Source organism: Apiospora kogelbergensis (assembly GCF_038363985.1).
Source record: "Apiospora kogelbergensis strain CBS 113332 chromosome Unknown utg000001l_segment0_segment0, whole genome shotgun sequence".
Lineage (NCBI taxonomy): Eukaryota > Fungi > Ascomycota > Sordariomycetes > Amphisphaeriales > Apiosporaceae > Apiospora > Apiospora kogelbergensis.
In genome coordinates, this window is record NW_027117418.1 from 2,249,345 (window position 1) to 2,264,007 (window position 14,663).

At 52.7% G+C, this 14,663-nt stretch overlaps 1 protein-coding gene across 1 annotated transcript; it reads left to right on the plus strand.

Moving 5' to 3' along the window:
- Positions 1-5,496: 5,496 nt before the first annotated feature.
- PG998_000702 (uncharacterized protein) lies at positions 5,497-6,496 on the plus strand (the record flags this gene model as incomplete). The annotated part of the gene is made up of 2 exons (XM_066867520.1): positions 5,497-6,301; positions 6,366-6,496. 2 exons carry the CDS (start codon positions 5,497-5,499, stop codon positions 6,494-6,496), a joined length of 936 nt encoding a protein of 311 aa, XP_066735935.1.
- Positions 6,497-14,663: the final 8,167 nt, after the last annotated feature.

Consider the following 14,663-nt stretch of genomic DNA (forward strand, 5'->3'; position numbering starts at 1 on the left):
CAAGGACCTACCCCACCAAACCAAAATTGCCCTAATCTTTCGCACCTCGAGGGTAGCAAGGTAGAAGAGGAACCTCGTGCTCGCAAGGCTGTTCCGGATTACACACTACTACCCTTCTGCACCTGCTTGCAAGGGTCCCTCAGGAACGATGCAATGCTGCTAATACTACCAGTAGTGGCCTGTAGGCTAGTTCGTGATACCAGAGGAATCGTTCACATGAGCAACTCGAGGTTGCAGTGAAGCGGGAAATCCGAGATGCGCTTGCGCGGTAGCGACAGCACGACGTTACCGCCTTCTCGATTCTACTACAGTACAACCCCAATCCCCTTTCTTGGGCCTCCCATGGGTGGAGCAAAGAGCCCGAAAGTACTCTCTCACATGCAATACTATACCTACATAGGTACAACCCTCTTGTACATACATATCCCGGCTGTGGAGCGGGCGAGCAACTCGATCCCTTTGGTTTTCTTGGGCGGCACCGAGGAGATGGATGCAGCCGGTACGGGTGTTTTGGTCCCAGCCCAGACCTTGAAACATTGAAACCGCAGTTTACAAATGCCCACAGCGCTGGATGGCGGGCAAGGGTGGTTGGCTACATATAGGTAGCAATCGGTTCCCGGTCCCGGCCCGAAGTCCTTAAGCAGGTGGTTGATAGACCTGCATACAACCTCAAGCTAAGCTCTGCTACGCTGCTGTAGCTATGACCCTGGCAAGCGAGCCGGTCTGGCAGTCTCCATTCGAGCCATTGGCGAAATGCCATCTGACCAAGAAGGGGCATTTCGAGATCCCGATATGATGAGATGTCCCGATATCCCATCTACTACTTTTCAAATAGCGAGCGACTAATGGCATGCCGAGTCGAGTGGCGTGCGACTACTGGAGCCAAGACGAGATTCCTGCCTGCTAAATATCGGCCGAATAGTTATCCGACCGGCGCCATGGCTGGCCTCTTAGAAACAAGCTTAAAGACGTGGGCAGCGCCGTTGACTTCACCGTGTTTTACAAGGCGCTGGGGAGGCGCTGGAGAGGCGCGGGAGGCGCTAAGTTAGCTATCTAGTGAAAGGGTTTTCTCTGAGCACGCACTCGAGATGATACATGTACATTAGCTGGAGAAGGTTGCTAGACAGCTAATCTCACGAGAGTCCGTGTTCACGTCGTTGATATTAGAAGTGGACCTTTTTTCTGCATGCGGGAAAGTGGTGATGAGTTTAACGTTTTTCGCATCTCATGAAGACTGGTGGGAGCTGAGACTCAACTAAAGTGACTGAACCCTCTTCAATAGCAGAGGGCTGTTATTGCGCTGTAGTGGGCAAAGGAGACAAGTAAGACAAGGGTCGGGCAGGGGAAATCCGCAATTTCCAATCGAGCTGCAAGTATTGTGTGTCCTCGAAAATTTCCAATACATACATGTACTGCATGCATTTGGCATTGGGAACTATGGTGCATCGTCTACCTCGTCCCTCCATCCACCCCATCGCGATACTCCAAGACAGGACAGCACAGTACGCAGGCACAGTACAGGGCACAGCACGCTAGCCGCACTGCTAGTAGGGGCAGAGAGGATCAGGGTCCTCTAGGTGCTAGGTGTGCTATGCCCCCCCAAACCTCGAAAAATCGCTACTGGTACTGCGCAAGAATCCTCTGTCAACCCCCCGTCGAGATGGATACGACTGCCGGGTGATTGGTCCACGGGAGGAGGAAAGAGGGGACAGGCAGGGCTCTGTAGTGGGGCTATGCTGTCATATGGCATACCTAGTGCCGTCCTCGCCCCCACGAAATCATCCCAAACCCTCTTATTCCCGTCAACAAGTCAGACAGCAGAACCCGGAGCTTCGCGCTAACAGGCGCCACACCCACCCTCCTGCTCTTCGCTCTGCCCTTCTGTACTTTCACACTTTCTCTCACTCCCAGACCGGGTCATCTCAGGACGCAATGACGAACATCTACTTGCATTCCTCTGGTAGTGGTACCTGAACATTCACACACGGTAGGATAACATGTTGTTGCCAGCCCTCTAGCAGTTCTGACAGCAAGAGAGAGAGGGAGAGGGGGGGAGGGAGAGAGAGCGCATGGAGGGCATAATGTAAAAGGCAGGGGAGCGGGGACGGAATATATGTGCATGTTCGATTTTACCCGCCTGCCACCTGCCTGAGGCATATAACAGTCTATCGAGAAAAAAAACCTTGCACGTCGACGTCTCTGATACAGCTTGGAATACGGGCGAGGATTGAGTTATATGATTGTCAGGGGTCCAAGACAGCCAGCGCCTATGAGATGGCGCAGCTTCAAACATCCGCGAGGCATTGCGACGAAAGGCTATCACTACGTATATTCGGCCCTTCATTACACGCGCTACCAGCACAGCACCCGGTGGCCTGAATGCCAAAAGAGACTGCCGCAAAGCTGTCTAATGAAACTACGTCAGTCAGGCCCTTTTGGCGAATTACAACAACGTGGTCAAAGCAGCGAGCGTGCATGACCATGACTCCTTCTCAGGACGCTCCAACCAGGTATGCCTTTTTGTCTGGCTTGGCTGGAGCCGACCTCGTCATACCTGCAACGCGGCCAAAATTGCACCTTTCTGCGACGTGTATGCTGGTGGGTAAATGATGTGATATGCCATTTCTGCTCCATGGTCTGCATGTTAACTGATTTGATTAAACAATCTCCAGCAGCTAGCAATCAACTGCCGGTTGCACTGACAAGATTGAGCTTGGCTCCATCGTGGATATTCTGTGCGGTGAGGCCGAAGAGAGAAAGAGAGAAGGAGGTAAAGGAAGATAAAAAACCAGAGTGACGATGCCTGTGTGTATACATCCCATAAGACCTGTACCGTGCCGACGATACTGTGTTTTCACGAGAGGTATCGATGCAAGGGGGAGAACGGAAGGTACCTGTACTTGTTTATGCGCGCCCACTATGCATGTAACCCTACCCCCCCATTGCGTACCGGACAAGGATACGGTCTTTCCGGGATCTTGCCACTACCACAATACGCAGAGTCTGTTTCTTCCTAATTTGCGTACCACCCACTGACGTAGGTTATGTATCTATTCCCTCGAGTTCTTGGGAAGAGCCCCATCAGGCTTGGGTTCTTTCGTGACAGAGAGAGAGAGAGAGAGAGGGGAAGAAGAGAAAAGGTTACAAGCTGTACATACAGCGCCCACCCGGCTGAAGGGAATTGACATGGGAAAATGAGCGTTGGCAGAAACGGTAGACCGCGTGAATGCAATTGAGAACTCTTTGCACTGTATACTGGAATCGCAGAAGCTAGGCACAACGTTGCAGCCATTGAACTCTTTTTTGGTTTCTTTTTCCCCTCCCATCCCTCTTGGGCGGTGGTTTCTCTCTGGCAGTACTTCCTTGCTGCTGCTGAGACGCTGATAGAGTGTGCGCCCGTCGTGGAAGAAACAACTGTGTTCCGTGCCTTTCAGACCCTGCATGGAAAGGCGTCTTTTGCCAACTTCCTTCGACTCCCGCATCGCATCAGTGGCGCCGCCTAAAGAAGCAAAGCCCTGTAAGAAACAAACCGTACTCGCCGCACCTGCCAGCAGTACTTGATCCCAACTATCAGAATGTACCGGCATTATCGATCCCATCAAGCATTGGGGCACCGATCAGGCTAGTCTTGTGTCGTTGTTCCAATTCTTTTCCTTCTCCTCCACATGGTGCTTCTCTTCCTGCTCCTCTTCTATCGAGCGTGCGCGTATCGAAAGACACATAAAAAGGACAAAAACAAAAGAGAACCCCTATGCGGTCCACTTTAACGCTTTCTGGTGCGGTTTGGGGGGTGTTGAACGACAGGGGCATTAACCGTACCGTAGCCTTACATCCTTACCTCAACCTATCCATTCGTCACCCTAGCCCACTGCCCACTGCCCACTGCCCACGGCCCACGGCCCACCACCGTTCACCTTTTTTTCCCTCTCCTCTCTGCGCTAGGCCGCCCTAGCCATCATCGTACAGTAGTTGGCAAATATACACACACTATATACCAGAGTACGACTGCTTTCCCATATACGGTAATACCAACACTGCGTTTTTTTCCCACCTCTGGCACACCACCACCCTTGCCGCGTTGCTGGCTCTCGCTCTCCTACTGGCTCAGATATCGACGCTTCGGGTTAGAAGGACCCTGATACCCAACTCTTTTTCGACCTGGTCGGTACTCACTCTGGCCCCTGCTCGTTGTCTCTCTGGCGTGGGTGAGGTTAGCCTACAGGACGGCTCCCAGTTACGTATGGGCACTTTCATCACTCACGCTGCTAGCTGGCTGGCTGCCGAATATACATATGTAGAAAGCCTGCTTCTCCTCCCCTTCCTCCCTATCGTCAACACTATACATACATACCATCCATCCCAACATACAGACAGACCGGCAAACATACATACATACCATCCCGGGAGACCACGACGTCTACCAAGCATACACCACGGTCGATTTGTGGACTTTGGGATCTCACTACCAACATTACGCAGTCTTCATCCTTCTAGTCTCGGCCATTGTTCGACTTATCTCCCCCAGATCTGTGACCACTGCTGATCTTTGACTCTTCGGTCTTGAAACGAGCCACAAGAGATCCACATCTTCATGACCAGTCGAGGTCCCAAACGGCTGCCGTCAAATTGGACACCATCTTTGCCCATATTTCAGCCCTGGTTCGATCTCTTAAACACAAGACTACCCTTCTAGTACCGCACGTCCTAGTAACCTCGGCCTCCTTTAAGACGGGACATTGTGTTGTCGATCACACCTGTTCCACGTCGTCACTGGACACCACACGCCTAGGAGCGTCTCCACATGTCCCGCTGACTGGAAAGCAATATTAAGCTTCAGCGAATTTGGGGGACAAGACTCCCAAGTACCGACTAGCATCTGGTTGTACCTTTTGCTCGTCCAACCATCCCAGGACCCAGGACCCCCTGCCCCCATGCGTCTTCAGACTGCACTGCTGCCAAACACACTTAAGGCTCGCTGATCCCGCCTCCACGACTGGTAAAGGGATCTCCTTCACCGGATCTTGAAAGACAAGTCACCTTTGCGACAAGGTGATACAATTCTTCTTCCCACTACCGCCCTCCGGACATCGTGGTTCATCATTATACTTTTACGTTGGAACTCTTGTTTGTTGTCGTTGCTATAGTCGGTCTATACGGGCGTGGGATATCACCTACCTCTCCCGACCCTTTGTTGTTGTTGTATATCCAGTCAAGACAAAAGATGACTATGACACTTGACAACCAACAACGATTTGGCGCACTCAACTTCGACCATATGTCTTCCTACTCGAACCCCCGCATTTCACCAACCCTTGGGCTTCGGCCTCGCCGCCTCAACACGGTGGCCAGGGCATGTACACTCAAGGGCTTCACAGCCTTGGTGGACTCGACAGCCTCTCGAAACAGCATGCTGCGAGGTCCCACCCGAGCACCACTTCTTCGATGGCTTCTTACGGGAGTATCCCGGTGACGGCATCTTCAGCAGGTAGCACTCTCATGGCGGACGTCTATGGACAACAGGACTTACTCAATATGCCCCAAGATCTCTTACACCTCAACCGAATGCAGACTTCGTCTGCTGCGTATGGCGAGCCCTCGTACGCGACCGCGACCTCGGCCTCGCCCGTGCACGCCACATATGCCGCGTCGCCGAGCCCATATGACGGGGGGATGCCAGGCTATGCGCCGGCCCCGATACGATCAACCTTCGCTCTGGCGCCGGAATCGGACTCGAGAAGGTATTCACAATCGTCAGTACCCTCAATCAGCAGCACGTCCGACTTTGGCCCTGACGACGCATGCCGCTCTCACCGGAATTCATTAGTTGACTTTGACCACAGAGGCATGCAGCAAGATGATCGACGAAGCTTTGCGGACGCTCTGGACGCCGGCCAAGGCATGCTTGCCATGAGCCAAGAGACACCCAGAGCCATTTACCCTCCCAACAACCGGGGGCGCGGATCCACAGACTCATACGGCTTCCCGTCCACACATTCCACAAGTTCCTCGATATCTTCGGCGAGCAACTACAGCAGCAACAGCTACTATGCTGGATCTATCGACTCATCGGTGAGCGACTACTCGACTGCTGGTTCCGACATCGAGTCGGTAACGTCGCGAACGTTACCTCGACCTAACCTGATGACTCAGCCACCGCCAGCCCCCCAATCAATGATGGGCCAGTTCAGCTCCAAGGTCTCTTCCAGCACGCAGAAAAAGCACAAGTGCAAGGTTTGCGACAAGCGATTCACACGACCCAGCTCTTTACAAACGCACATGTACAGCCACACTGGCGAGAAGCGTAAGTCGACCCAAACCTATCGCGTGCCTGGCTTGTGGCCATTGCTGACAAGATTTATGAATAGCTTTCTGCTGCGAAGTCGAAGGATGCGGCAGGCACTTCTCAGTCGTCTCCAATCTGCGACGCCACCGCAAGGTGCACAAGGGCGATGCGAAGTCAGAAGCTGGCTCCGAAGACCACCAAGATTCGGACTAAAACCACCAACCCCATCAACCTTTATTTCAAAGGCTTTGTTTTCACGCAATCCTATACGCTGTTTGGTGCGGTTTCTTTAGCAGCATTGATACCGATATTGATACCCCCGTCATTCATACCAATCGGCTTTTAGAGATTGGCCGGTTGCTTTGACCGTTTTTATTCTTTGGGTGGGGCGGGAAGAGAGAAGTAGAGAGGGGGGGGTCTTGCATCCCCACAACGACTCTATTGTTTGGTTGTGGTCCAGGACATCCTCTATGCAACGGCTGAGGACGAAAGAAAAAAAGAAAAAGCGACGGCAGGATTACTTGCACGACACGATCATCAGGCGATACATCATTTCGAATTTCCATACGGAGAAGCGTTTCCACGGGGCTTGGGAGCCAATTGGGGTGGGCCTTATAGACCTATACGGGCTCGTCTCGGGAGACTTGTGTTATATTACATTTCGCGTCTGTCGCTTATGGCCGGAGGTTGTCTGGCCACACTCATCTGGGAATTTTGGTTTACATTTACGAGGACGATGTGTCTTTCCGAGATACCCTCAAAAACGGCGTTTGGGGAGTGCTTTCTGGGATATGGCTGGGCAAGACTTATAGCGGGGAGGCGCTTGTGGGAGGGGGATTCAACTACTGAAGCATTCGTTACACACTTGGAGGAGAAAGCATCGAGCGAGAGAGGCATGACTGCTGGGCCGCCAGCAGAAGACTTGACGATGGGAAAAGACATGCGGAGAGGAGATATGACCTGTACTATTACACCATGCTATGCATATACCCCCGATGGCAGAGCACTTCTTCCCATGGACGCCAGAGACGGTGTCGCGTGACGAAGAAACTTACACTCGCTACTGCCTTGTAATCTATATAATCAAACGGAACCATTTACATGCGACAAAGAAGCCTGCCAATGAAGTTGAATTCCCCGCGTGTCGTGCGATGCGATGCGACGCGACACGACGGCGCCGTAAATGCCTGGAAGCAGACACTTTGCGCCGTGGCCCCAAAAGGGTTATAGCGTCCGTGGCCCGCGATGCGTCAAGCCAGCCCGGCGGAGCGTCTGAGTGGCCGGCGTGTGCGAGATCCGTACGTACATGAGATCGGCGCGGGATCCCTACCGCCGTGCTCTGCTAGATTGCGGAGTCTGGGCCAAACCAAGCCTTGCTGGACATCAATCCTTCGATTGTCATTTGCCTCGTGCTGGATTCCGAACGGCAACACCAGCAACCCAAAGACGACGCAGACACGCGGCGGATGTTACATACAGGCTGCGGCGGGTACGCAAAGAAAAAAAGACCGGGGGAGGAAAACGGATAACACCGTTACCGAGCTTCACACTAGCCCGCACGCTATGCGACGTAGGAACGAGTCTTTGCCAGCCGTTTCTCTTCTAGCTCAACCCGTCTTTCAGTCGTCCAGCGTCCAGCGTCCAGCGTCCAGCGTCCAGCATGATACGCTACTGTCTGTTTGTACATTCACGTCTCTCACCTCACTCTCACTTTCTCCCGCCCCCCCGCCCCGTTTAGGACCGATCAGCGTGCGGAGACGAAAACGGGATGCAGTGACAGCACGCCATGCTGAGGGTGTTTCATGTTTGGGTCGATTACGACGCTTCCTGTCATGGGGGAGTTTGGCTGAATTGGATTGAACGACAGCCGAACCACGGCGCGCTCACCACCCATCAAGGTGTCGTTGTATGCATGTATGTAACTTCCAGTTGCCAATGTACCCGTACCATGTCATTCAATAATCCATCTATTCAGCCCCAACGGATTCCCCATACAGTACCGACTTATTCGCATTGGGAAAAATGAGGGAGCAGGGAGCCAGTCCACCATCGCGAACCCCGTTTTCCATTGATAGATTGCAATGACCCATGCCGGACGCGAGAGAAAGGGAGAGAGGCACATGCAAATTCTTGCGCTCTCCTACTCAACCAACCGACAGGGACGGGGAGTTGCCCCGCCATCGCTAAAAGTCGCGGATCCCGAATTCAGAGCATGGATGCGCGCCGACTACCTCTCTCATAACGAGTGCGGAAAAAGGCGCGCACGCCTTAATGTATAGACAACTTATCTCTTACGCGATATCACTCAGGCAATTTCTAACAGTGGCAAGTGGGTGGGCACTACTTGATACTTGGAATTGTCTCCCTTCCATTGCGCCTCTGTAGTCGCAGTCAGCATGAGACATGGCGATAGGAATAGGAAACGCATATCATGAAAAAAAACATGCGATACCTTTCATCCCCAGGGATCAATTCCGTCTTGACACACTAAATGGGGGTCAGATCCAGTGACACTTTGTGTGGTCGCATACATGGGAAATCAACCCCACTGGACAAGGCCTCGCGCATTAGATGACAGAACCGTTGCAGCACCAGGACGAAAGGACGAGTTTTGGCCCAAAGGGGTGCGAGGAAAGACAGAGCCCGCCGGTAACGAACCCAAATCCAGCCATCAAAACGGCGGTGGGCAAGAGAGCAGGACCAAGGCCAAGGAGAAAACCGAGAAGGGGGGGGACCCCTCCTCGGGCCATCCCCCGCCTAGCAGAAGCACCCCCAGCCAATAGGACAGGATGGAACAAGCCGGACTCGGGAGGTTTTTTTTCCCTTTCTTTCTTTCGACCTCTTGAAGTCTTTGATTGACCGGCTAGCTGGACGCTCCGAAAAACCTAATTGGAAGGGCCGCCAACGCCGCGTCGGTGTCACACGCAGGCTACCGGAGTATGCGACGAGGATTGGATTCGCTCGCAACCGTCCACTTATACTACTCCGTTGTTTTTGCCATGCCTGGGTGGTTTCTATTTGGGGCGTTCCGACTGGTCAAGAGCAGCTCAAGAAGCCCATTTGATAAGCTGTATGTAATGTAGTGGGCTTCGTTGTAGGCAAGTAACTCCATACTAAGCAGGCAGGTCACTCACTCACTTACGTGTGGAGAAGCTCTTCATTCCCTGCCATCCAAAAAGGCATCCATCCATCCATCCATCCCATTGGCATTGGGGGCGACGTCCAGGTAAGCGAACAAGCCCTACCACCTACTACTTACATAGCTCGGTCAGTAATGAATTACGTAGTAGTGGTGGTACTTGACGAGGTGCACACACCGGACGGCGAGGCGGGCCAGTTCCGGCGGCGACGAATTGCTACTCATGACTACTTGTATGATAGAACTACGTGCTACTTCATATATCCATCCATACTGCCAAGTGAGGTCTACTACCCAATAGGTAGGTCGACACGGAGTAGGTACAACACAGATAGCGGAGCGGGCGGAGAGGAGCCCAACCGTCTGGTACGTGGTGCAGAGTCAACAACGGGGCTATACGGTGCAGTGTCTGATTCAGCATACTGTCTGTCAACACCTGCACTGCGGATGATGAAACAGCAAAAAAGGGTGCAGGTTAGAGGTGCAATACGGACAGTACGACGGTACGATAGTGGACGGGGCAAGGAAAGGACGCTTCGGCCAATGACGACAGAGTGGCCCGACAGCAATGACGTCGTATGTCGACAAGGATGGTGAAGCTTGAAAAGTGGCAGGCTTCTTCTTCGTCTCCTCCTCTTGGGTGGGCGTGTCCACACACGTCCACACACGTCCACACCCAACCAGCCAAGCAGCCAAGCTCTGCATGGGCCATTCACCTTCCTTTCACAAGTTACTACCACGGCTCGCTGATTCGAGTACTTACTTCATTGGTTCTCCTATATCGGCGTGTGCGCACGACGAAGATCCAGGGTCCTTCCTTAAGTGCTCGACTAAGTTTCAACACGGCTAGGTTGGGATCCAATTGGGAGGCCGCATCTCACGACGACGACAACAACAACACACACACACACACACAGTAGTAAGCGGACAACCCGCGGTGCATGCGCATGCGTATGCGCCGCCACTGGCTGCTGTCAGATCTACTCCCTGCTGCGACGGCATCAAATCACACACATGCCGGGCAGCATCTGTGTTTTAATGTTTTTTCGCCACCTCCTCTTCGGCTTCTGACACTGCTGGCTGACACGTAAACGTATGTACAGCACAAGGCCTCCCCGGATAGATACATATTTTTAGAGTGAGGCTATACAGTTGGGCTACTGAGCGGCGGCGGCATACCGGTTGAAACGCATGAACAGGTTCGTCCTATTTCTGGAGGGTTATGACATAAGTGTAGTTTCGAAGCTTAGAACTCACACGATCCTGTCAGCCGCCCGCCTGGGTGCACCCATGGAGCAAGAAACTGGCTGGCGGAAAGCCTTGGATGTCGAGTCTTGTAGCGGTACTAGCAACTATCTGCCCGACTGCAAGGACACACCCGGGCCAGTTGCGAGGTACGAGCTCGAGCCCGGCATCCCCCAGCAAAGCAACGCGTGGTTCTGTGGGAACCGTCGCTCAAGGTCCAATTTATTCTGCCTCTTCTGGGCACAAGTTGGAAGCGCGTGAAGGAGCAGGGGATCGTGGATCGCGAACCCCCTCTCTCTGCCCCTTGACAAATGAGTGTTCCGCACGCTTGGTTGCTCCCATCTTCGCTCGTCCCAAGGTAATGGCCCAAGGAGCCAAGGCGAGATATCTTGGGGGTTGCCGTCAATTGGAGGTGGGAAGCAGGGACGAAAATGACGTAGGTGTCCCAGTCCAGCTCCGCCGTCTAATTTGCTGGCTTATTCGTGTGGTGAGGGTAGTGAGATATGCCATCTCCCGTCAAGGGGGCTCCCCAGCTTTGCAAACAGCCCGGATCCCTGCAAGCCTGCGCTAGGGGTTTTAGTTCTCGAGGAAAAAGAAGAAATAAATAGAAAAAGAAACATACACAGTAAGATGCAGAACCATTTCGTACGGTATTTCTTTTCTTCCTCGTCTTCTTGCCCTTCCGCCCTGCTGGCCTGCTACATCCATCCACACACAGCACAGTCCACACACTCTCTCCCACGCTCTCTTCGCGAATCTCTAGTTTGCGCAAGTCTTATGTATTCGATTCAGGTCTGTTCACGGGCATGCGCATCGACCACCGATATACATATGTACTCTACTGCATATACCCTGATACCAATCCTACAAGTACCTGCTGCCTGCCACCGGCTGGGCGATGGCCGTGGCCCTAAAAACCGGTTTGAGGGTCCGGTTGCCTGCAGTGCGACACGGCGCGATAGGGCGAGATGGGGTTTGGGGCAAATGCCATCTTGACTGCACATGGGAATCTGCCGTCGTCTGCCCTTGCGAGAGTCAGTCACATAGCCCTCTGGCTACATGCTTTTGGTGTGCTGTACTGCCACTGCTACCACACATGACTATGACCCCTCTATTTCACCTTGTCCTCGCCCCCCTCCCACCCTATCACAGCACACGGAATACAACTCTGTCCCCCCTCCCAAAGTCCGGTCAACATCACCAAGCTAACGAGGCTGACAGCTGTCTGACCCCTGCTCAAGCTGTGTGTCATTCTGCAGCTGGGCAGAATGCAACCCATCTCTTACCACCACTATTGTATCTCTCGAGATACACATGCCTTCTTCGCCACCTTTTCTTCAGAGCCCCCCCCTGGTTGACTGGCTACCTGCCTTCTGCGATGCTCGATCTATCACCAAACACGACATGCAAACAAACACCAACTGGCCCCCAAGACGAACACCTGACTAGTAATCCATTGTTATTACACTGGACCCTTTTGTGGGCTTGTATGCGTTGCTATCTTCGCTTCTCCTAATCAGTCGATTCTAGTCATCTATATCTCCCTCTCTCCCCGAAAACGTGGGGAAAGGCCGCGTGTCGTTCATTTGGCTTCATCTCGTTCGACTACGTCCTTTGCTGAGCCAAGCAATCCGACTATCTCCTGGCGGGTAATTTTGTTTCTTTTTCTTCTTTTTTTCGCCTTCTCACACCGAATTCTCAATCGGGTTCCCCTATTTCGTCCCCCTCATCCATTATCGCAATCTCCCCTTCCAATGCGACGAGCAAGAATTGCACCATTGCGCCATCACCCATCATCCATCTTCCAGCACACACACAACTTTATCAAGTACCTCACCGCCAGTTACTAGGCATGTTCTATTAGCCAATGGCCCGAAGGAGGACACCCTGGCACCTGGCGCATGCAGTAGATACCGGGACTTTGCTGTCGTCTTAGCACACTGCTCCCTGTTCTCCTCATGCAGCACCGCCGATCATGTCCCGGTCGGGTATCGTAGGGGACCCGTACCGAAGCTTATTGCATGCCGCCGCCTCCTCACTTTCCATAAGCTGGATGCTACCGTGTCTCTACCCTAGACGTGAGGAGATAGATGGATAGATGGAGCGAAGGGAAGTACCGAAACCAAGTAACACAAACACAGATGCCAGACACACACACCACTAGGATGGCGGTTCCACACCGACGATCCCGAGTCCCAAATGCTCGAAGTATCTTTTCCCTTTCCCATGTACCTCAAGCATGCCCATCCTAGAGGGCGGCTAGGGATCATGCAGTGGACATTGTACACACGTACGACCTAGGGTAGGGGGTGGGATGCGTGAAAAGGAGGTGAAAATGTCGCAGAGGGAGCAGGACAGTGGGAAGTACAGGAGGCAGGCACGGAGATTTGCCAATTAGACCAGGCGACCGGCCACGCCGAAACACTTCTGATGATGGGCTGACGAGGCATCCTCTTCCTATGCCATGCAATCCGCCAGCAGTGGTGATGGGGGAGGCTTGGAGATAAATCCCGGGGTTTGATCATCAGAAGTGGTGTTCCGCTGCAGTGGAAATAATGGGCCAGAAAGATGGACAAACAAAGACGGGCAGGACCACGAGGGGTTCGCCAGTGTTCCCAGTCTTCTGGAAACACGTTGTGGCTTTTCGTTCTGATCATCTTTGCCTTTACCTTCTCTAGAGTCAACGTTTGAGCCGCTTGGATGCCGCTACGCAGAGATCTTCAGGGCAGCTCGCGTGGCCCTCTGGGGGGTTTGCCGGGAGAGCAGCACGCTGATCAGAGCAAAGAAGACAGGGAGATGGCACAGAAGAAAGAGGGATTGGTTGTCGGGTTTTCCTAACCTTCGCCCAGGTGCTGGGAAGCTCAAAAAACCCTGCACTACATCGCATGGCCTCCTGTATCTCGAATTGGGATCACCATCAACTAGAGCATCTTCCGAAAGAGCGAAGTCTTCTAGAAGATCTAACTGGCATGGCAGTGTATCAAGACAGCAAAGTACGGCGCGAAGCCTTTCTGTTCCTAGCGAGGCATGCTTGTTGTCTTGCCATCCCAGCAATTGTGTAAGTGATCTCTGGGACATCTAACCAAAGCATTCCTACCTCATGGGCAACGTGTGGTTAGTGCCCGCTGGCTCTCACAACAGGAAATATTTCGACGTCATATCTTTGTCTAGTAGTGCTACCCATGTCGTCAGGTTTGCTTCCATATGTAGTACGAGACGGGAAGCTGCCTTGCGCGTCAAGTTGACACCAGCAAAGGAGGCAAACTCCTTTGCTTTCAGACAAGCATTGTAGATATGTGATGAGTCGACTGTCCATGTCGTATGTGATCAAGATAAGGAGAAAATAAGATAGCCAACGTTTCTTCTTCTTTTGCGTGCCTTCTGTGTGTGTGCCTCAAGGATCGACTGCATACTGGACCAATAGCAAGTTCGCCCGTCTTCGTGATAGGGCAAGACACGGGAGAACTTAGAGAAGAAATAGCGTTTGTCACAGAAAAGGCCTTGCGCGCATGGGCATGTTTGGCATCCGTCTCTGGCCTCCAAGACATGCCGAGTACTAGACCGGTCGAGATCTATCACGAAGAGGGAAGGTATATAAAAACCAAAAGAAAGGGAAAAAGCAAATACTGGAGACAACCTCCAATCTCACGAAGTAGGCTTTGCACATTGTCGTCTCAGAGTCAAGTGTTCCGAACTCAAATCGCCCAGCACGGCAACATGCATACCACCACGACCGCCGCTAGAATGACTACTTCTTTTCTTTTCTTTTTTTGATATGTATCCAATGCCGGTGCTAGATGTGCTGGGACGCGGCGGCATGCAGCCTTATCACCATGTCTCAGTCAGCAGTTTGTAGCTGGGCAATTAATGTACGAGATATTGGCATGGGACAGTAGCAGCAATTGGGCGACGGCCAAAGGCCGCGGGAATCAACCTGATAACGCAGTCACTATTAACACAACACTACCACACCTTACAGCTAATTAAACAAAAATA